The 25,059-nt window shown below is 42.4% G+C and overlaps 1 protein-coding gene across 1 annotated transcript in view; it reads left to right on the top strand.

The window, feature by feature from the left end:
• Nucleotides 1-25,059, top strand: part of srrm4 (serine/arginine repetitive matrix 4) — a 294,539-nt gene that overhangs the window by 225,462 nt on the left and 44,018 nt on the right. The window contains exons 3-4 of the mRNA XM_068006294.1: nt 22,504-22,587; nt 23,806-23,877. Coding sequence (XP_067862395.1) covers nt 22,504-22,587; nt 23,806-23,877 — 156 coding nt within the window. The remainder of the gene's footprint in view (nt 1-22,503; nt 22,588-23,805; nt 23,878-25,059) is intronic.

Here is a 25,059-nt window from a genome sequence, read left to right as displayed (position 1 = left end):
TCATCTTGGATTAGCATGACACATAGACCATTGCAAATTCTGGACCCTGGATCAGCAGTTACCTTTTGGTGATGAAACAAACCACAATATTATATTGATAAGATTAAAAAACCTTATAAGTCAGGTAACTACCAAAGTAAACACCAAAAATTCTTCAGCTTGTTCTGCCTTCTCTTTTTCCCTTATTTTCTTTTCTTTGCAATTATGTCTCTCTATTTTCATTTTTCCAACAACTTTTGTCTTTCTATGACTGCCGTTCCTACATGTTTGCATCCTTTGAATTTTTAAAAAAATTTTTAAATTCATTATTTACCTTTTCCACAGTCATGCCATCAATTTTTTTTTTACTTTCTAATTTTTTACTCAGCTATTTGGAAGGTATTAACCGTGGGCCCCTTCCGTCAGCAATTACTCATGTGAGCCCCGACAGTCAGTGTCAGTGGGGTATTTGACTGTAGGGTCCATCACAGCTGAGCCCAATCCTGTTCTAATGATCATCCAACATTCAGACAGGTGCAATTCCACTGCTGAAAGTAGTGATCAGAAGGAGGATTCCCTCCTGAATTCCCCCTCCAAAATTTGGGGTCCTAAACCCAGTTAGAGCACCGCAACAGTATAGTTCTGATGAAGGGTTATCGACCTGAAACATTAACTCTGTTTCTTTCTCCGCAAATGCTGCCTGACTTGCTGAGTATTTCCAGCATTTTCTGCTTTTATTTCAGATTTCTAGCATCTGCAGTATTTTGCTTTTAATAGAGCACGGTCTTGTTTAAGATTAGTTAACTAAGCACATCGAGGAGACCGAACCTGGACATTTCTGGTCTGTGTGATTCAACTACTTACTAGATAAACTTACTAAGCCATTGGGGGAGCCATCTTGTTCCTCCTGAAAGTGGGATCCCTGTCATTCAAGGTTGGCTCTGATTGGATGAAAATGAGATCCAAAGGCTGGTTTTCCAAGCAATGAATGATCAGAACTGTAAGAAAAAAGATCAAGTTGGTTGTGATGTTCACTACCATGAAATAACTTACAGACACTTACTGTTCAAGATTAAACGTGAAGGATAGCCACCTGAACTTGTAGGCAGGCCAGCATCAGTCAATGCCTCAGGAGAGGAAGGCTGAAAATTGGGAATAGCCAGAACAAAAACAGTCTGATTTGCATAATATCCCAAACCCAACAGAATTCATATTTTATTTTTACTTCATGCATTTTTTATGTAGCAGGCCTTTTCAAATTTTCATATCCAACGTGAGCAAATTTTAAAACCTAAATCTATTAAATTTCACATAGATCTTATTAAATTAAGTAGGATATTATTTCTAATAATATACTTCGTGCATTTTGGAGTAACCATCTCAAACAGCAATACTTAAAAACGCAGTTCTCTCATTGTAATTTTGGACCACTTTCATAAATTAAGTTCAATCTGCCGAATGCTGACTGTGTACGCCATGTGATTTATTTAGCTTATTTGTCTACAAATAGATTACTGCGAGCAATTGTAAATATATGTTCAAATAAAATAAATAGGTAGGGAGATAAATTCAGGGAATGATACAGCAGCTAATGAGCCTTTAATGACCTGTAATTTCCAATATCGGCTTAAAGAAGGCACAGTAGGATAAATTAATGACAGACACCATCCACACCAAAACTGCATGGGTAGAATATACTGAATAGAAAAGCATTGGTTAAATTTGGGATCCTTTCCATGTGTGGCCTAGATGGGCAACCGGAGAGGATATCACTTTAATTTGACTATGTTTTGAATGTATAATGTGACAAGACAGTAAGAATTAAATTAGTGGCTCAGTCGTCAAGTCTTGGCTACGTCAATGAACCAATTAAGTAGAAAGGTGATGTTTAACAAAAAAAACCTTTGTTGCACAGCACTGTGTGCTTTTGGACCCTCATTAGAGATACGGAAAAAGATAAGATATAAGATTTTAATGAATCACACAGAATATTAAAGGGCATTCCAATCTGTGATCTTTCAGCTTTTATTAGCTAATACTGCAACTATAATATGATATATTATGATTAGTTGCCTGAGGTGCACGGAGAAGGCACTGACAAAAATCCCATTAAAATTCTCATTGGGAACATCTGTTCATAACAGTGTTCCTAGGAGTTACGATCACTCTGCATGTAAAAATTTCATTACTGCTTGCATATTTAGAACCTCTACAACAAGAGGCCACAACATACAGCAGGTTCGGATGTAACAGAGAGTAAAAATGTGTGTGAAAGAATTGCCTGGTTTCTTGTAATAACACCCAAGTACTCTAATGAACATAAACCCTAGAAAGAGGTCAGTGAATTAAATTCAGTGCGGTTAGACTAAGGAAAGAGTAGGGCCTATTAGAGACCAAAAAGGTAACCTATGTGTGGAGGCAGAAGATTTGGTATGGTTCTTAATGAATACTTTGCGTCTGTCTTCACAAAAGAGGGGAACGATGCAGAGATTGTATTTAAGAGGAGGAGTGTGAAATATTGGATAGGATAAACATATTGTGGAGATGCCGGTGATGGACTGGGGTTGACAATTGTAAACAATTTTACAACACCAAGTTATAGTCCAACAATTTTATTTTAAAATCCACAAGCTTTCGGAGGCTTCCTCCTTCCTCGGGTGAATGTGGAACATTCACCTGAGGAAGGAGGAAGCCTCCGAAAGCTTGTGGATTTTAAAATAAAATTGTTGGACTATAACTTGGTGTTGTAAAATTGTTTACAAAGGATAAACATAGTGAGAGAGGAAGTATTAAGGGGTTTAGCATCTTTGAAAGTAGATAAGTCGCCAGGCCCAAATGAAATGATGAAATGTATCCCAGGCTGCTAAGAGAAGCAAGGGAGGAAATAACGGAGGCTCTGACCATCATTTTTCAATTCTCCCTGGTGACAGGCATGGTGCCGAAGGATCGGAGGACTGCTAACGTTGTACCGTTGTTTAAAAAGGAAGAAAGAGATAGACCGAGTAATTCTAGACCAATCAGTCTAACCTCGGTGGTGGGCAAATTATTGGAATCGATTCTGAGGGACAGCATAAATCGTCATTTGGAAAGGCACAGGTTAATCAAGGACAGTCAGCATGGATTTGTTAAGGGAAGGTCGTGTCTGACTAACTTGATTGAATTTTTTGAGCAGGTAACAAGGAGGGTCGATGAGTGTAACGCGTTTGATATACTGTACATGGATTTTAGCAAGGCTTTTGACAAGGTCCCACATGGCAGACTGGTCAAAAAAGTAAAAGCCCATGGGACCCAAGGGAAAGTAGCTAGTTGGATCCAAAATTGGCTCCATGGCAGGAAGCAAAGGATAATGGTCGACGGGTGTTTTTGTGACTGGAAGGCTGTTTCCAGTGGGGTCCCGCAAGGCTCAGTACTAGGTCCCTTGCTTTTTGTGGTATATATTAATGATTTGGACTTGAATGTGGGGGGCTTGATCAAGAAGTTTGCAGATGATACAAAAATTGGCTGTGTGGTTGATAGTGAGGAGGAAAGCTGTAACCTGCAGGAAGATATCAATGGACTGGTCAGGTGGGCAGAAAAGTGGCAAATAGAATTCAATTCAGAGAAGTGTGAGGTAATGCAGTTGGGGAAGGCAAACAAGGCAAGGGAGTACACAATAAAAGGGAGCATACTGAGAGGTGTGGAGGAACAAAGGGACTTTGGCGTGCATGTCCACAGATCCCTGAAGGTAGCAGGACAGGTAGATAAGGTGGTTAAAAAAACATAAGGGATACTTTCCTTTATTAGCCGAGGCATAGACTATAAGAGCAGGGAGATTATGCTAGAACTGTATAAAACATTTATTAAGCCATAGCTTGAGTACCGAGTACAGTTCTGGTCACCACATTACAGGAAAGGTTTGATTGCACTGGAGAGGATACAGAGGCGATTTACGAGGATGTTGCCAGGGCTGGAGAATTTTAGCTGTAAGAAAAGATTGGATAGGCTGGGGTGTTTTCTTTGGAACAAAGGAAGCTGAGGGGAGATTTAATTGAGATATATAAAATTATGATGGGACTGGATAGAGTGGATAGGCAGGATCTATTTCCCTTAGCGGGGGTGGGGGGGTGGGGGTGTCAGTGACCAGGGGGCATAGATTTAAAGTAATTGGTAAAAGGATTAGACGGAAGCTGAGGAGAAATTTTTTCACCCAGAGGGTGGTGGGGGTCTGGAACTCACTGCCTGAAAGGGTGGTAGAAGCAGAATCCCTCAACTCATTTAAAAAGTACTTGGATGTGCACTTGAAGTGCCGTAACCTACAGGACTACGGACCAAGTGCTGGAAAGTGGGATTAAGCTGGATAGCTCTTTTTTGGCTGGCACAGACACGATGGGCCGAATGGCCTCCTTCTGTGCCGTAACTTTCGATGATTCTATATTCTGTTTAGCCGAGCACATAATGGTTCTATGTGAGTTTGGCCAGTCTCAATCTAGTTCCTAGTGGGCATGGACCTACATCAAAAAATCTGCCCCTAATTCGACATTAATTGGCACTAATTTAACAATCAGAGATGGTTTGAGTGGGAAGTGGGAAGGGATGGCATTGGTTCAGTAGGAGATGCTCTTCTTTGAGTTTGGGGTCAAAGCACTTTGGTGTAAATGTTTGTTTGTACCACCTGGACAATAGTCTGGCAGAGTGGTTCACCTGCCCATTGTAGAACCCCACATGGCACACTTTTCGTGAAAGTGGAGGTGGCTGCCATGGAACGGCAAACAAATGCTGAGGCTTCCTGGTCAAAGTGCTCCCCTGCTGTTAGGAGGTTTATCCGGAGCCATGGATTCGAAGGATAGCCCCGTTCTCCTAAGAACCATCCACACAGTGTTTCTTCTTCTTCAAATATTGCAGCCACTGTGGAGTGCCACAAAATGAAGTGATCCTGGCTGCTTCCTCGATAACAGCCACTGACATTCATCATGATGTTTACCACCTGACTAGTGATTGCGTGCAAATCCTTTTTGTTCATGAAGGCTGTTGGGCTGACATAAAGAGCCCTGATGCCGACATGGTGTTACACCAGTGATGTCTCGCACTCAGAGGAACTTTGGCACCTAGTGTAAGTTGTGTGTCCTGTCCAGTTGATGCCTCCTTTCCACTGGAAAAGTGATGCAGGTATTGCTCCTTGCAAACATAGTATTTGTCACTTGCTTCACACATGTGTCCATGGCAGGCTACCTGGTGTGGCAGTTGTCTCCAAGGTGGATTGGAAGGATCTGGTAGTGTTGAAGATTCACGTGTCTCTGATTTAAATGTTGTCTGCTGATCACTGTATAGCAGGCAACACAACTCTGTGGTCTTGTGAAGTGAAGATAAGTCTCCTCTGACATGTCCAAGTACATGTGCATGGCTCTATTAACACAAGGCCTGGGATAGTCACAAGTGTAGCCAAAAAGACTCAGTGGTCATTGTACCTCATTTGTTGCGCCTTCACAAAGTCCTCTTCCTCATCTCAATTATGCAGCACATTCAGAGCCCCCAAAGGAATAACCTTCCTCAGTTTTTTACATGATGCGATTTGAAGCTAAGTATTGGCATGGAAAGAGAAACAAAAATGGAAGTGTACAGCACAGATTCACCAGAATGATACCAGGACTTAAAGGATTAAATTATGAGGACAGTTTGCATAAACTTGGCTTGTATTCCTTTGAGTTTAAAGGGTTGAGGGATGATCTAATTGTGATGTTTCAAATGATAAAAACATTTGATACAGTAGATAGAGAAGCTATTTCCTCTGGTTGGTGAATAAGAATAAGAAGGCATAAAATTAGAGCTAGGTCATTTAGGGGTGAAACCGGGAAGCATTTTTTCTCACAAAGGTTAATGGAAATCTAACACTTGCTCCACCAAAAAGCTGTGGGTTCTGGGTCAAATGAAATTTTCAAGATTGAGATCGCTAGAGTTTTGTTAGGTAAAAGTATCAAGGGCAATGGAGCAAAGGTGGGTAAATGGAGTTGAGGTACAGATCAACCATGATCTAATTGAATGGCAAAACAGACTTGAGGGACTGTTGTTTCTATGTTCCTATACGCGTAACACCCATAGTGAGCAAATGCTGGAGCCTCAGTTCCTTATGTTGAACAAGGACAAAAAGACCAAAAACACCAATAGTTGACCTATTTGTCTGTTTCCCCTGCAATGTTTTAAGTTTTTAAATCACATTTAATTATCGTCCTCTTAATGGCTAAAGTTCCTTCAGAGAGACAGGACTTCTTTTGAAAAAAATCCTCATTTATAAGATACATATTTTAGGGATGTTGTCCCAGCTCATTCCCCCCGATTTTCCCGGACATACGGCAATCGACATAAAAACCTCAAATTATTAAGTCCCAGTTTTGAGCACATTACTATGACATAGCCTCCCAAAACTAAACCATAATCTGTTTTCATAGCTCAATAAATTAAATTACAGTTGACCAATATACAGCCATGTAAACACGCTTTCAATGATTGCTCCAAGGTCGTTATATGAGGGCATAACTAAAATTCCCTTGGAATCAGCAACTGTAAATGTATTACAGTGTATTAAATAGACATCCATTAATCTAGGTTTTCTTTAGATTAAAAAAAAGGCTCCTGCAGATATAATAACTTGCAGTGTATCTGAACTTTAAGTGATAAGAGTAGTTTCTAGCACACTGTAATTGTAATGGACTGCATCGTCTATTTATTAAAATGCAATTAAATGACCTTTTGATCCATTAGCTCCATTATTATGGTCTAAGAGAATACTGTTCAAATTCTGGCATCAAAGTGCATAATCTTGAGTTTACACTTTAAATTGCATTGCCAAAAAAGTGATGTTCCTGCCCTCTTTTCATATGAACTAGTCCACTGGATGATGTCATGAGTTGCATACACAATCCACGGCAGCATTCAAACCATGTCATCATTCTATGGAACAGTCCATTGAAAGCAAGGTTGGGGGGTGGGGTTGTAGAGCAATATAAATTTTGCAGTGAAACTAAAAGAATATATTGGGCTTGTATATTTAATATAAGGGAACCATTATGTGGGTGATACATTGGCGTCATTGCATTGTAGCTTTAATGCATTGTTCCATGGAGTGGTAGGATTTGAGTTCATTGCTATAATTCCCCACATAGTCAATAAATGATCTTAACCATTCCACCCTAGGGAGTCAGGTTGAATGCAAATCAAATGGTGAGTCTCTCCAGTGCACCTCTTAATGGCACGCCCTATTACATAGAATCACATAGCATTTACAGCACAAGAACAGGCCACTCGGCCCAACTGATGTGTACGCTCCACATGAGCCTCTTCCCACCTCGCTTCATCTTACCCTACAGACCACTGACAGAGGCCACACCGCCTGTTGTATTGACCAGGATTTGTGCATGGACATCACGGAAAGAAAAGGGCACAGAATAATAAATACCTCACAGAAGAAGAAAGAATCCATTCTTATGCAGAAATTAAATTACTGTTCATAATTTAAAGAAGTAGCATCAAATTCCCATCTGATCCTAAATGTTATAAAGGAAGATGCTTCTAGAAGTATCAATGCCTGTCACTTTTCCTTTGTTTCAATGCTTTTTATGCTGGTCAGAGAGAGTATGAAGCAGATGATTTGTGTGGAAGCCCCTCTTCATTGACATCTTGCAGTTACTGTCCAGTCGAGAGTTGGGAGCACTGCTCATAGCCCATTGCCCCTGTTCATGATGTCACTCTGTCTCTCAACGATGCTGGATTCTACACAAAATATCCACTCCCAGACTGCTTATGATCGAGGTTTAGGAATTATAACAAAGGAGGACTGAGAGGCACTAATAAATGTACAGTTGAATTCTTCCACAATGTTTAGGATTATGAAACATTTTAATGCAATACTCTTCCAAAAATCTCTTTTGGAAAGTGCGCACGTTTAGATATTGGGCCAGGGCAGGATAACATTTGGTTATGACAACCCCCACCTCCTCCATCACTGCGGAATGACCTGCCACTACTCACTATTGAGAATTGTACATTAAGAATGACCAGTGGAATGAAGTATGGAACATGCATAATCACCCTCATGAGAGGAGGGGAGAAAACTGAGGGAAAAAAATGAAAACGAACCAGTATTCTCTGTTACATATCTGTAACAACTGATACAAAACCAAGACCTATCAATATAATATTACCTGGAGTTTATACAAAATGACTTATACTGTTCTGGTAAAATGGGAAGAACTTCAATGTCCACACTCCTTTGTCTCAACTCTTGATCAATAAATAGCCCAAAATAAGCTGTAGTGTCCCTGTATGTTCGTCAGTTGTAAATTCACAAATAATTGCTGCATTAATAAAACATTTGCTGGAACCTTGCCCTGCAGGGTCAATACATTGCCTGAAGTCAGAAGTGATTTCCATTTTGAGTCCATTATACGTCTAGGAAGCAAACCTAATAATATCGTCAGAAGAAAATGTAATTGCTTTATCTTGTTTTACATACTGCAATCTACAGAATGCACTCAGGCTTTATTGTAACACGTTCCAGCCACCAGCATTGACTTCCTTTATTAGAGATAATGTCAGATGTAAATAAAGCAAATTCACAGGAGAGAAGGCAATGGCCACAGTCCAGTCACATATCACAGTTTATAGCCTATCGTTATACTTCGAGATATAAAGAAAATAATGCAAATCTGAAAGAAATACAGGAAATACACAGCAGACCCATCAGCGAATTTAAAGAGAAGCTTTCATAAATGGTCTACACCAAATATTCTCTCTTTGGAATCTGATGGACCTGCTGTGTCCTTCCAATATTTTCTGTACTAATTCCATTGTACTGTTATTTTCTTATACAATTTAAACCAAAAGTTTTGAATATGTGTAAGTTATACTGCCTTTCTTCACAGAAAAGGGTACACAATGAAAGTTGAAATTACATAGAATTTACAGCACAGAAACAGGCCATTCGGTCCAACTGGTCTGTGTTGGTGTTTATACTCCACATGAGCCTCCATTTCATCTCATCCTATGTGAATATCCTTCTACTCCTTTCTCCCTCATGTATTTATCTTGCTTCCCCTTAAATGCATCTATGCTGTTCGCCTCAACTACTCCATGTGGTAGCAGGTTCCACATTCTAACCACTCTATGGTAAATACGTTTCCGCTGAATTCCTTATTGGATTTATTAGTGACTTATCTTATGTTTATGACTCATAGTTTTGGATTTCCACCAAGTTATTCAAACTTCTAAAGGTGGCTATACAGTCAAACTGAAAGCGCAAAATGCTGTCTGAAAGGATTTCCCTTATAAACCTGTTCTGAGTTTTTAAAAATTGTCACTAGTTAACACTGCTGAACTGTTGTTTTTAATATTATATTCTAAAGGCTTTCTCTGCACAATATATATTTTTTTAAAATAGACACCAAATTGCCAGTTAAAACTATTAGAGACAATTTCAAAACCCAAGATGGACCAATGTAAAGTGGCAACACTAATTCTGACGAGCCTTAGTCTCCATGTGACTGCTTATTCAGTTAGTGATAGCATCCTTCCCATGTAACTGGTTCCTTGACATTGCCATTGGCCAGTCTGTCGTGAAATCAACTGTTTTTACAAACTGAGCACTTTAATATGAGTATAAACCATAGCCTACATTGTTATGTTCTATGCACAACAAAAAATAACATCATTATTTCTTTTAAAATGCATTAGCACATGACCTTTCAACTTAACGTCAAAAGGACATAAAAAGTGTCCTGCAGCAGTTTTCATGACAGCCGCCAGATATCTACTACAACAATCAAATGTTTATTGATCTAAACCAAACCAAACTAAATCAAGGGAAGTGAAAGATTGGGAATAAATATTGAATAGGGAGATTAGTGGGTAGGGGAATAAGATATGGAGAGGAAACAGTGGGAAGAAGAGGCAATATATGGTTTAAAGAAGTGCAGGGAGATGTTGGAGAGCTGTGGTTGATAGAAAAATAGGAGTGGAAAGTGAGACAACTTTGGAATAATGTAAAAGATGGGGAAATAGTCAAGTGAAAGCGATTTGGGAAAATATATTGTGTGTGAGAAACAAAGAAGGCAAAATAAAAATTACAGGCAGTGTCAAAGGTCTTACAGTGCTGGGGCTGAGTATCCCTTCTCAACAAATTCAGCATTAACAGATGAATGAGGGTGAATCTTTGAGTCTAAACTGGGCCATGTGGAGGAATGTGTAGGAAACAAGCTAAGATATAGTTCAAGCAGGCTTCCTGAAAGCTGATCAACAAATGGGATTGAAAGTATCAATGGAGTTATGTAATGGATCTTGGATCTATGTGTATAAGTCTGTCTTCTCCAATCCATTGGTTTTACCTGTTTCTGTAATTGATCAGTTCTCCTTTGAAATAAAGTTAGACACTTCCTGTTGTGATAAAGGGTGGAATCAATCTGTGTAGGTGGGTCACAGAAACCTGGAAACCTTACAGGTTAGATTAACAGTATGCAATAGCAATAGATATAATGTCTAAAGAAAATGTGGCATGAGTTGGGTTGATAGGGTCCATATAGACATCAGTAGGGCATGGAGTGGATTGACTGTATTGATGATGAAAGTGTCCTTGGAGATCAAACCTGCAACCATCCTATTGTATGGCGTTTACCACCCCACTAAGTGGTGCAATTACCTCCTAAGACATTGGGGCAAGTCTAGGGTGGGCTGTTCCACTAAGATGCCACCTAATCCTAACCGTTATAGAGGGAGATATCCATACATTCCCCAGTGTTTCTTAGCCATCCGCCGTTACACTTTCAAACTGTTAGTCAGAAGGTGGAGATAGCTGAGGGAGATGAACTGGACCATCACAGTATCATAACCAGAAAACTGAGAATGAATGGGGAATGAAGGAGAGGGGAGTGTTGGTGTTCACTGAATGGAGAAACTAAAGGAGAAAAATCTAATTAAAACCGAGTAAAAAATGGAATTGTGTAGTCACACATGCTCTATTCTCTCTGGAGTTAAGAACATAAGAACATAAGAAATAGGAGCAGGAGTAGGCCAATCGGCCCCTCGAGCCTGCTCCGCCATTCAATAAGATCATGGCTGATCTGGTCCTAACCTCAAATCTAAAATCATGTCCAATTTCCTGCCCGCTCCCCGTAACCCCTAATTCCCTTTACTTCTAGGAAACTGTCGATTTCTGTTTTAAATTTATTTAATGATGTAGCTGCCACAGCTTCCTGGGGCAGCAAATTCCACAAACCTACCACCCTCTGAGTGAAGAAGTTTCTCCTCATCTCAGTTTTGAAAGAGCAGCCCCTTATTCTAAGATTATGCCCCCTCGTTCTAGTTTCACCCATCCTTGGGAACATCCTTACCGCATCCACCCGATCAAGCCCCTTCACAATCTTATATGTTTCAATAAGATCGCCTCTCATTCTTCTGAACTCCAATGAGTAGAGTCCCAACCTACTCAACCTCTCCTCATATGTCCGCCCCCTCATCCCCAGGATTAACCGAGTGAACCTTCTTTGTACTGCCTCGAGAGCAAGTATGTCTTTTCTTAAGGATGGACACCAAAACTGTATGCAGTATTCCAGGTGCGGTCTCACTAATACCTTATATAACTGCAGCAATGCCTCCCTGTTTTTATATTCTATCCCCCTAGCAATAAAAGCCAACATTCCGTTGGCCTTCTTGATCACCTGCTGCACCTGCATACTAACCTTTTGATTTTCTTGCACTAGGACCCCCAGATCCCTTTGTACTGCAGTACTTTCCAGTTTCTCGCCATTGAGATAATAACTTGCTCTCCGATTTTTCCTGCCAAAGTGCATAACCTCACATTTTCCAACATTGTATTGCATCTGCCAAATCTCCGCCCACTCACCCAGCCTGTCTATATCCCCTTGTAGGTTTTTTATGTCCTCCTCACTCTCTACTTTCCCTCCCATCTTTGTATCATCTGCAAACTTTGATATGTTACACTCGGTCCCCTCCTCCAAATCGTTAATATAGATTGTAAAGAGTTGGGGACCCAGCACCGACCCCTGCGGAACACCACTGGCTACTGGTTGCCAGTCCGAGAATGTACCATTTATCCCAACTCTCTGCTTCCTGTTAGATAACCAATCCTCCACCCATGCCAGAATATTACCCCCAATCCAGTGATTCTTTATCTTGAGCAATAATCTTTTATGTGGCACCTTGTCGAATGCCTTCTGGAAGTCTAAATACACTACGTCCACTGGTTCCCCTTTATCCACTCTGTACGTTATATCCTCAAAGAACTCAAGCAAATTTGTCAGACATGACTTCCCCTTCGTAAAGCCATGCTGACTTTGTCCTATTAAATTATGTTTATCCTTTTTAAATAAGGGTGTTACATTAGCAGTTTTCCAATCTGCCGGGACCTTTGCCGAGTCCAGAGAATTTTGGAAAATTATTACCAAAGCATCCACAATCCCTACTGCCACTTCCCTCAAGACCCTAGGATGTAAGCCATCAGGTCCAGGGGATTTATCCGCCTTGAGTCCCATTAATTTACTGAGTACCAATTCCTTAGTGATTTTAATCGTATTTAGCTCCTCCCCCCCTAGAGCCCCCTGTTTGTCCACTGTTGGGATATTCTTAGTGTCCTCTACCGTAAAGACTGAAACAAAATATTTGTTCAGCATTTTTGCCATCTCCATGTTTCCCACCATTAATTTCCCTGTCTCATCCTCTAAGGGACCTACGTTTGCCTTAGCCACCCTTTTTCTTTTTATATAACTGTAGAAACTCTTGCTATCTGTTTTTATATTTTTTGCTAATTTATTTTCATAATCTATCTTCCCTTTCTTAATCAATCCTTTCGTTACTTTTTGCTGTCTTTTGAAGACTTCCCAATCTTCTATCCTCCCACTAAGTTTGGCTACCTTATATGTCCTTGTTTTTAGTCGGATACTATCCTTAATTTCTTTACTTAGCCACGGATGGCTGTCATTTCTTTTACACCCTTTTTTCCTCAGTGGAATATATTTTTTTTGAACGTTGTAGAATAACTCCTTAAATGAACACCACTGTTCATGTATCGTCTTACCCTTTAAACTATTTTCCCAGTCCACTTTAATCAATTCCCCTCTAATACCATCATAGTCTCCTTTATTCAAGCTCAGTACGCTTGTTTGAGAACCAACCTTCTCACCCTCTAATTGGATATGGAATGTAACCATGTTATGGTCACTCATTCCAAGGGGATCCTTAACTAGGACATTATTAATTAATCCTGGCTCATTACACAGGACCAGGTCCAAGGTTGCTTGCCCCCTTGTCGGATCAGTTACATACTGCTTAAGAAATCCATCCCAAATACACTCAATAAACTCTTCCTCAAGGCTGCCCTGCCCAATTTGATTTGTCCAGTTAATATGATAGTTAAAATCCCCCATAATTATAGCTGTTCCCTTATTACACGCCCCGACTATTTCCTGATTAATACTTCTTCCAGCAGAGTTGCAACTATTAGGAGGCCTATATACTACGCCCACGAGTGTTTTTTCCCCTTATTATTCCTTATCTCTACCCAAACTGTTTCATTATCCTGATCCTTTGTCCCAATATCTTTTCTCTGTATTACAATGATTCCTTCCCTTATTAACATAGCCACCCCACCTCCCCTTCCTTCCTGCCTGTCCTTCCTGATTGTTAAATACCCTGGCATATTTAATTCCCAGTCGTTGTCACCCTGCAGCCATGTTTCTGTAATGGCCACAAGATCATACCCATACGTCATTATTTGTGCCGTTAACTTGTCCATTTTGTTACGAATGCTACGTGCATTCAGATAAAGAACTTTCAAATATGTTTTGTGACACTTAGTTCCTGCTTTTTCCTTTTTTAACACTTTACCTTTTTCTCCATACCTTCTGTCCCTTCCTGACACGCTTTCCTCTGTCTCCCTGCTCAGGTTCCCAACCCCCTGCCACAGCTTTGATGCTGGGTTAATCGCCTTGCACCTTCTAGTTTTTATTTTATCTCTCGTGCCTAAAGTACACTTTCTTTCCGCTGCTCTACACTTTTCCCTTTCACTTGTTCTTGAACAACTGTTTGTACTATTTGTATTGTAGATTTCCCCTGGGTCTTCCCCTCTCTTGCTGCTCTCAACTTTATTCCCTTCTGACTCCCCGCTCAGGTTCCCATCCCCCTGCCACTCTAGTTTAAACCTTCCCCAACAGCACTAGCAAACACCCCCGCGAGGACATTGGTCCCGGTCCTGCTCGGGTGTAACCCGTCCCCCTTGTACAGGTCCCACCTTCCCCAGAACCGGTCCCAATGCCCCAGGAATCTAAATCCCTCCCTCCTACACCATCCCTGCAGCCACGCATTCATCCTGTCTATTCTCCTGTTCCTATAGAAGAATAAGAGGTGATCTCATTGAAACATAAGATTATGAGGGGGCTTGACAGGGTAGATGCTGAGAGATTGTTTCCCCTGGCTAGAGAGTCTAGAACTAGGGGGCATAGTCGCAGGATAAAGGGTCGGCCATTTAAGACTGAGATGAGGAGGAATTTCTTCACTCAGAGGGTTGTGAATCTTTGGAATTCTCTACCCCAGAGGGCTGTGGCTGCTGAGTCATTGAATATATTCAAGGCTGAGATACATAGATTTTTGGACTCTAGGGGAATCAAGGGATATGGGGATCGGGCGAGTTGAGATTGAAATCAGCTATGATTTGATTGAATGGTGGAGCAGGCTTGAGAGGCTTTATGACCTACTCCTGCTCCTATTTCTAATGTTCTTATGCCGGAAACCAGAACTTATTTTAATTTGAATGCATTGTATCTCAAGGGCGAATACCTAACATTGTCAGCAAAAAATGTAGTTGCTTTGTGCTTTGTAATAGTATTTTTTTACATACAGTTATCTACACAATGTACCAAGGCTTTCTGTAACATGTGCTCGCCACCAGTGTTGATTGCCTTTATTAAAGTGTTAGAAGTAAGGCAAACAAATTCACTTGTATTCTTTGGAAAGAAGGTAATGGCCATACTCAGCAGCATATTACAAACCTTTGTACAGCCAGTGGTGGAGCATTGTGCTGAGAGTCCGGCTGAGGCCATTTTCCACTCTGAGCTTTCCAAAACACACATCACTTGTGAGCCTTCTGCTCACTGGTGCTCTCAACCAGCCACTGAGACATGCACAGTTATCACAGACTGCAGCCACCCATCTGCCAGTCTGAGTGGGTGGTTCCAATCAACATTGAAACAAGTTGCTGATACTGTCGGCTGTTAATAAATGGTGCGAGTCTTGAGAAGATGAGGGCAGAGAAAAACTTGGACTGTAGGACCCCCTGAAAATCAATACAGCTGTTCATGGAGGAAATGCTACGTCCTGTTCAACAAACTAAAACTTACAGTATGAGCAGAAGCTGGAAAGCACATGTCCCCTATAGGCATCCATAACACACTGGATGCTGGTGCAGCCATTCTGACTTGAAGTTGCCAGGTACTAAAGTTTCCTACTTTTGCTTTAGATGTATTCAAAATGCAATCATTTGGAACTGGTACTGCAATATTTTCATATGTTGGCTGGGTTAATGTAAATAAAAGTGGTTGATGATTATAATGTGGAGATGCCGGTGATGGACTGGGATGGACAAATGTAAGGAGTCTTACAACACCAGGTTATAGTCCAACAGCTTTATTTGAAATCACAAGCTTTCGGAGCTTTCCTCCTTCGTCAGGTGAGTGTAGGGTTCCATAAAGGCACAGCATATATAGTCAAAGAACAATGCCTGGTGATTACAGATAATCTTTCCAACTGCCCGTTATCACACCTCGGCAGAGATATAATCACAGCAATCAAAGGAGTGGATGGTGTTCAGACAGAGAAACATTACATCCCAGACTACTGAATACACAAGTGGTCAGAACACAAAGACAGAGAGGGAGAGAGAGAGAGACACCCGAAAGGCAGAGAGAGAGAGAATGACCAGTTGTATTAAAAACAGATAATTTTTTTCGCTGGTGGGGTTACATGTAGCGTGACACGAACCCAAGATCCCGGTTGAGGCCGTCCTCATGGGTGCGGAACTTGGCTATCAATTTCTGCTCGACGATTTTGCGTTGTCGTGTGTCTCAAAGGCCGCCTTGGAGAACGCTTACCTGAAGATCGGAGGCTGAATGTCCTTGACCGCTGAAGTGTTCCCCGACTGGGAGGGAACCCTCCTGTCTGGCGATTGTTGCGCGGTGTCCGTTCATCCGTTGTCGCAGTGTCATGGTAAAGGGGTTGTGTCACTGCTTTGTGACTACAGTCTGGATATCTGATTTGTTTGCCCAGCTACATCACCCATAGTTATGTGTACTCAACCACTATCTGCATAAATTCACACTGCAAACCAGTTTAAAACCCCTGCTGGTATTGTATCTTTAATTAACCCTTAATCAAAACAATCCTCCTGTATTCTCTCAGTTTGCCAACAGTTAGGCCAGCCATTTTATCATAGAATCACAGTGCAGCAGCAATTTTGACTGGCTAAATCAGAGTTTAAAAACATCACAGTAGTGATGCATTCGCATACTGTACTGTCCCCTTAATTCAGAAAGGGATTTTTTGTGTGACTCACTTTGAGATATTAGTCTAGAAATTACCATTGTTGAAATTAGCAGATATAAGTTATAAATATGCCTAGATGGAGATCTTAATCAGCTTCTCATTATATTAACAGTCTTATTTTTTATTTCCTTACAATTCAGCTGTTTACAACTATTTACTTTAATCCTTAATTTAAACCATTTGTTAGCTTATCGTGGCAGCATCACTTACTGTAAATACTAATGTTCACAATAAAGCTTTTGCTTGCTGTCTCATTATCACCTAATAGTACTTTTCAGATTAATTGCTATAAGTGCGATCGCAGCCATTCCCTATTCTGAAATGAATCTATTGTCACTGTTGGGCAACAGCTTCGGATTTTCAAGTCGCTTCATGAGTTCGAATGGAGCCGACTTTTTAGTCGCAGGATCTGGTGGAACAGATGGGTCCTGACAGCAGAACATCATGATTATTGGCAAAGTTAAATTTATAAAACAAAACGATCATAATAGCGTATAGCACTCTGAACTGCTGGATGGGGAGGAACAGTCCACAGGGACATGTCCTATTTCTACTCTGAGCTGCTGCATTACTGAGAGCAGCTGGTCCCATAGCTCGTTCTCTTCTTCGATGCGGATTGTGATCTGTAGTCTTATGAAGAATGTCCTATAAAGAGATCACAGTTCGACTGTAATTGATGTACATTAGTGTGCTCATATTTAATTTTCCAAATATTAATTCAAGTTGTTTTTGGATTAGAAAACAGCGGTAAAATAATTCATGGCTGAAACATTCGACTAAAGTAATTGTCAATTGAAATATTTGCCAATTCTCAATTGAAATATGTGACTCGGTTAATTCTCAGTGGAAAAATTTGACTACCATCTACATCAGTCTGATACATCTTATAGCCAGAGATTTCAGCACTGGGAACATGTCAGTAGTGAGATTTATCAGATCAAAAAGAGTGAGCATTACAAGTCTACTCTAAATAATATTTTCGACTCAGTCTCACTGGTCAGTCTCTCCCATAAGCAGATTCCATGGGCTCGATTTTAAAAATAAAAAACGGGTGGGTTGGGGGCGGGGGGGCATTGAAAATTGCCGCCATTTCAGACACGCCCCCAACCCGCCCATTTCCAGTTTTCACGGGGGGCGGGCGGCCAACCCGCTCCCAGGAGGCAGGTCGGGCCTTAAAACCTCTCAAGGAGGCTTCAGGCCTCCATTTTTCACTAATTCCAAATTTCAACCCCGGGGAGCCAGGATTCCTGGGCCTTCTGTTTTACACCTTGTGAAAGGAAGCGAGAAGGCCTGAGACTAGCAGGTAAGTGCCTAGAAAGGCACAGTTTGTGGGGCCTGGAGGAGCAGGAGTGCTTCCTCCAGGTCCAACAAGCCTACCTGCACCGACCCCTCCGCCCCCGCCATCGCAGACTCCGGACCCCGATCCCTGACCCCGATCCTCCGACCCCGACCCTGATCCCGATCATTCGAACCCGACCCCGATCATCCGACCCCGATCCGCGACCCCCCGATCCTCCGACCCTGACCCTGATCCTCCGATCCCGACCCCAAGCCCGATCCTTCGAACCCGATCCTCCGATCCCGATCCTCCGATCCCGATCCTCCGACCCCGATCCTCCGACCCCGATCCTCCGACCCCGACCCTCCGACCCCAAGCCCGATCCTTCAAGCCCGATCCTCCGATCCCAATCCTCCGACCCCGATTCTCCGACCCTGATCCCGACCCCCCCGACCCCGATCTTCCGCCCTCGACCCCAATCCTCTGACCCTGGCCCCCTAACCCCAACCCTCCGACCCCCTGACCCCGATCCTCCAACCCCGACCCTCCGACCCAATCCTCCGACCCCGACCCCAATCCTATAACCCCGATCCTCCCCCTCAATGATCACGGACACCCATGATGACCCCCGATCCCGCCCCTCCCCCCTGTGAGTGACCCCCGATCCCATCCTCCATGACTTATGTCCCCCGTGCCCATCTATGTCCATCTATGCCCACCCATGCCCCTTGCCCACCCATGCCTCTGTGCCCACCCATGCCCCCCCAACAGGCCCCCCCCCCTCCCGAAGACGTTCTGTCCCTGAAGATGTTCTCTCCCTGGCTGGTCTCCCGTCTGACTGAGACCAGCCTGTCAATCAGCCGGTCAGCCAGACGGGAAACCGTAAAAAAAAAAGACGTCCTTACGTCAAAATCATAAGGACGTCCGGGAAACCCGGACTAATGGGTTCCCTGACCTCAAATTGAGCCCTCCCCCCTTTCCCAGCTCCATTTTAAAATTGAGCCCCATGTCCCTTATTTGTTTACCTTTACTGCCCAATAAGAATGCCAGACACGCATTTATATAGTGCCTTTCACAACCCCAGGACGTCCCAAAGCACTTTACAGCCAATTAAGTACTTTTTGAAGTATAGTCATTATTGTAATGTCGGATATCTCATTATACAATAGCGTGACCTAGGACCATAACAATAAAACCCCATGCTAAATGAGCTGGATACTGTCCTCTCACACATGCTTCCACGTGCATTGCCCCTGTCTTCGGAACGGTGGACTAATTCACACTTTTGTAAGCCAAGGTCAAATGTAAAAGACAAACTCATTTATTTTACAGTTGTTACATGAACTTCCAGGGAAACATTTATGGTAAATCTCACCTCACCTTTACTTAATGTTAGTGAATCTCTTCATAGTAGATAAACTAGCAAAACGCATTGTTATTGGGCTAAATAATCACTTTTTCTGGTCAACCCTTTCTCTGAATCTGACCAGCTCTATTAAAACGAAAAAGATCTTGGTCCCTGTCTGTCTCTCAGCAGATCTTCTGGAATTCTTAGACCATGGGGTAAATTTTAACCCCCAAGAACGGGTGGGTTGGGGGCGGGTGGGAAGTAAAAATGCTCGGTTTTCAGAGCAGGATTGCATCCTGGCTCCAACACGCTTGCTTCTGGGTTTAACCCAGGCGGGTTTGTTTGCGTGTGGAGAGTAGATACCAGGAAGTCCCGCCCTCAATTAAATCTAGCGGGCCGATACTTAAAAAGGCAATGTACCTCATCGAGATATTTGAGGTACTTAATATTTTATGTATTGGAATAATAAAATTAATTTAACCATCTGTTCGGGTTTCCCATCATTTCCCATTCACGTCAGGTGAATGCGGGTGAGAAGGGCTGGATCCGTGAGGTGAGTGCCTTTATTGCACTGCTTGTGGGCCTGGAGGAGCAGGAGTGCTTCATCCAGGCCCAACAAGCTCACCTGGCCAACAGGACCTCCCCACCCCTCCCCCCGTTGGTGGAACCCACCTACCTCCGGCTCTTCACCCAACCTCCAGTGACCTCCGACCTCTTCATCAGCAAACTCCACCCCCAATCTTTTCCCTGCCGCCCACCCCACCCCGATCTTCTCCCCGGCCTGTGATCCCTCCCTCCCTCCCTCCCTCTGATTCCCAGCTCCTGGCTGACAGCCAGCCAGCCTGTCAATCAGGCTGATTGCCGAGCGCGAAACACCGAAGTGAAATTGTTGGGCCTCACCGCCCACTTACCTTCCGGGTTTCGCACCTGGAAATCCTCCCCCCCTCTGTTCCCTTTCCAACTCTCAGTTAAAATTTACCCCCATGTGTTTCTTCATCCCTAGCTGGACAGGAAGCCAGCAGTTTGACCTCTGACTCTCTCCCTTTCTGGGATTGACCAGTAGGGCTGCTAATCAAACATGCTAGCCCCCACCCCTCCCCCGGGAGTCCCAGCCTGACAACCTCAAGCTGCATATACATGAACTCAGTCATTCTGAACATCTCATGTGAATTCTTACTTTATATTCAGTGTGTGATAACAATCCACCTATTGTCCCAGACCATTGAGGATAACAGTTTTGATGGCTGGCTCATTAACTTCTGGGAGAGTTCATTAACGTAGCTATCCCCCTTTGTTCCAATGGTACCCGGTTTCTCTTGGCGGAATGATCAGAAATCTCAAAAGGCGAGATTTAAGTGCAGACCCATTTAAATCCAAATAACTGCATTTAGCCTTAACAGTGAGATATGTCAAAATAAGTAATGTTCAAAGAAAAAATAAGTGAGTTGCCAAGCTTGGCTTGGTAGGTTTTAAGGAGCGTCTTAAAGGAGGAGAGAGAGGCGGAGAGGTTTAGGAAGGGAATTCCAGAGCTTAGGACCTAAATGGCTGAAGGCACGGCCGCCAACGGTGGGGCGAAGGAAGTGGGGGATGCACAAGAGATCAGACATGGAGGAACACAGAGTTCTCAGAGGGTTGTAGGGCTGGAGGAGGTTACAGAGATACCTGCCAAGTGCCAGACAATCACAGTGACAATCAATCATTTTGGCTAAAAATGATGTAGCCTATTCCTGATCCGTACTGAGTTAACTGATCTCAGGCTAGGGTAGTGGTCAAGGGTGCTACAATTGAAGTCATTGCCCCTGGATTAAGAAGGGGGAAAAATCAGCCAGGGTTCCTGCTCCTGATCACTAACCAGTAACCCCTGCTGAAGGTACGTGCATGTAGGTATTGGGTGGGGAAAGGACTGAGCTCAGCTGTGATGCCCACCACAATCTGTTACCTTCCAACACTCACTGCCAAGGCTCACACATGAATAATGGCCAATTGGGTGGCAAAGCAGAGGGTGACCTGTGCCTGTGGAACTGATCTCCAGCAAGGAGTTATTTCATTCAGCAGTGGACGGGAGGGAAGAAACTGCTGGAGAAATATTACAAAAAAACATAGCCTGTTTTGCACACGTAAGTTTTCTTATCCCTCACAAATTATAGTGAGTATCATCTAAATTCATGTTTTCAGTTGAAAACCTGCTTGAACAATTAGAAGTATAAGAGAACAGATAATGCGATGTAAAGCATCTGAAGTGCCACGGCACTTCGGACACTGGAACCCTGTCCTATCAGGAATGGAAGCCTGAGGCTACTCTGCATCTGGTATACACTGCATGTGACTACATGATGGGGCAGTTATGCGCAAGGCTTATTAAAGGCCCAGATTTTATGTTAATTAAAGGCCTACCCCCCTCATGCAGCCGGTGCAGCTGAGCAGTGCAAATTGATGCTTCAGGGGAAGCCTCAAAGAAAATGGAATATTTTCCTCCTGGGTGGCCCTCACCTTCTAATGGGGCCAACCTTCATTCACTTTTCTTTGCTTGGCCTCCAAAAGCCAATCCTTCAAAGATGGTGAAATTGGTCCTGGGCGGTCAAGCAAAGCAGGCAATAGTGAATCACCAGCCCACTTTATAATCTGCCTGATTTTCTTTTGGAAAAGGAAATCGGGGCGGGGTATCAAATGGGATGCTGGTTTGCTATTGCCCATTTTTTACACCTTCCAGGAGTCCATTTACAATTTGTAATCCTGCAGGGATATAACTTTATGAGCCAGAGTCTAAATCTATTCTTAGGATTATCCTGACGACATGCAGATGGGTGGAGTGAACACATCTACATTCCCTTGATTATCCAGACACCATTTCGTTTTTCTGATCAGTTAAATTTGAAAAAGTGAGGAGTGCGTCTCTGAGCACAACCGTGCCTCCAGCTCCCTATTGTCTCTCCGTCTTCTACATGTTTGTCGCCTAATATTTTGTGTCGATTGTCTAATGCTTTCTGAATACTGAAACTCATCGATGTTCATTGGGCACAGAGCAAGCACTTCAGCAATTTGCTACAAAAGGTGATTCGAGTTGCTGGAGAGAATGCCGTACTTCAAATGTGTTGCTACGTCTGAGCCTCTGAAGCTTAGGACCACTGAAATATACATGACTGAAAAAGACCCTTATAGTTCCTCTGCTCAGTCCCCAAAGGGAAAACCAGCCATATTGTGCTCCATCTCTGATACCCCTCTTTGGGTCTTTGTCTCTACTTATGGACAAGCATTGAAATGATTATTAAAATTTCAGTAGACTTTAGGGTTATTTCTTACTGATTTCTCTTTCTTATTTCAGCAGATCCTGCGACTCAGCTCACTCTCCGCCACCTCCATCTAAAAGGAAGAAAAAGAAGAAGAAGTCAGAGCACAAGCGAAGACGGTGTGTGTTTTTATTTCAGGCGATGCGCTGTTTTCTGTTACAAGCTACGTCGGTAAATGTTCAGATTCTGTGTACAGTCGATACAATCGCTATACATCATATGCAATGTAGCAGGATGGAATATACTGAGTAGAGACACCATGCACATCACTGCCTTCCTGCAGCCCACCTGCATTATGCACTCCCTATACCCTGTATACACCCTGTACATACACTGTCTGTACCCTGTACATCACACACTGTATATACCCTTTACATCACAGTCCCCTATATATCACACTGTCTATACATCACACACTGCCTGTACATCACACTGTCTATACCATGTATATCACACACTGCCTGTACATCACACTGTCTATACCATGTATATCACACACTGCCTGTACATCACACTGTCTATACCATGTATATCACAAACTGCCTGTACGCTGTACATCACACACTATATATACCCTGCACATCATACTGCCTATATCCTGTACATCACATTGTATATACCCTGTACATCACACACTGTATATACCCTGTACATCATGACAAAATGAGGAGTAAGAGTATATAAGGTAGTATTTCTGCAGTTTAGGAGGAACAAGAGAGGAAAGTTCAAAGGGAAGGGCCACTGATCATTGTAGTATTAATAAAATAGAGATAACAATTATTAATTTAGAAGGGCAAGATGCCTGCGATTTTTCGATTTGCCCACTGGATCCATTGGAGGAGCCCACTCCTTCAGCTGAATTTAACAATACATTTTTCTCCTCTAAATAGAGGATGACATTCTTCAGATGAAGAATCCTTCTTAACTTCTGACCCAGCAGGACTTGTTCTCATCAAGGCAACGTGTCTTGTAACCCAATGACGCATACAGATATAGCACATACCTTCTAACTCATGCCTGCTGAAAGCTAAGTGAAGACCACAAGTTAATAAAAGTGTCAGGAAAAAGGGAATTTGGAATGTGCTTAATTTGTGTTTTCCTCAATCAGTCAGATTGATATCTCATTGGAATTTAGTAGTATGCAATGTAAGATAGTTTCATTCTGGAATGTGATTAATTTGTTTTTTTCCCCTCTGTCAGATGGATTAATACTTTATTGAAATTTGATTGTGTGTGGTGGAAGGGAGTTTTGTTCTGAAATGGGCTTGATTTGGGTTTGAGTTTGAAGCATCACGTTCCTCATGTTTATGGCACTTATTTCTGCTGTGTTATTCCAGGTCCCGTTCCTACAGTCCAGCTCCAGTGAGAAAGAAGAAAAAGAAAAGCTCCAAGAAGCACAAAAGAAATAGGTAAAAATCTGAATACTCCTCACATAAAAAAAATATCAATGAGCTAGTCGCTGGACATTCTTCCCAAACTAGTTGGTTGCAACAGTGCAATTTGAAGTAAATGTTGACGGGGCTCTAAGTTACCTCAAGAGTCTGGACTAGGGCCAATCATTCGCATATGATGTCCTATGGCAAATCCTGCACATTTCTGTTGACCATTTGCTGGTTTGCATTAAAAAAACAGAAAGTTGGTGAATATGGCAATTTATGAGTGGTAACAAAGAGCTTGCCCTGGATTAGACACATTCCTAATACAATTAAGGTATATTATGCTTAAAACAAGGTGGTGGCATTGGGCACTAAATTCCATCTCTGAGTCTGACAGCAGTTCTACACTGCACAGTTGTCACTATCCCCACAAGCTAGGATTTTTTTTAGTGTAGTTATTTTGTATTTTTTGCCCCATTTTCCTCCCCTTTCATCCCCTTGGACTATGCACCATTTGGCACTAAGCAATTGATTGAGGCCCCACTACTAGACTCTATACCGCTTTACACTAGTAGCTAGAAGTCCTAAGGGGGAGGACTCTGGCTTTTGCTCAGCACCTACCCGTGGTGGCAGGACTGAGATAGGGAACTCATCAGAGCGAAGGACTGGACTTGTGTTCCATCACTCTATACATTACATTTACCACACAAAATAATTTCAGTCAGTGCTATAGGCATAACACTGAAAAGGTTGTTTTTTGTTTGGGATAGGGAATAGATTCATCAGTCAGATATTATTTCTTATATATTGGCAAAACGCATTTTTTGTTAACTTTATGAGAGCATAGACTGGTTAACTTTCTGAATATTAGCTGACAGTGGAGAACCTCATCCATTGCTAGCGCATATTGCAAAATTCCCCTTTTATACTAATGGTGAGTAGTGGGAGCTACACCTTCTAACTGCTTCAAAACTAGAGGGATTTAGAGGTATCTAAGATACTAAAGGAAATGGAAAAGGTAAAATTTTGATACAAATCTAACTATTTTAAGTTACCTCATGACTGCAGGACGTGGGTGCAAACTGATAAAAGACAACTCAGGACTGATACCAGGAAGCAATTAGAAACAATTCTTCATATAAAGAGTGATATATCCAAGGAGGGTAGTGGAGGTAAAAACTCTGGAGTCAGTCAAGAAGTAGTTGGATGCTGTGA

The sequence above is a fragment of the Heptranchias perlo genome, chromosome 25 (assembly GCF_035084215.1).
Source record: "Heptranchias perlo isolate sHepPer1 chromosome 25, sHepPer1.hap1, whole genome shotgun sequence".
In the NCBI taxonomy this organism is placed as follows: domain Eukaryota; kingdom Metazoa; phylum Chordata; class Chondrichthyes; order Hexanchiformes; family Hexanchidae; genus Heptranchias; species Heptranchias perlo.
The sequence above is the reverse complement of the archived record's forward strand: the minus strand, read 5'-3'. Positions and strand labels throughout refer to the sequence as shown.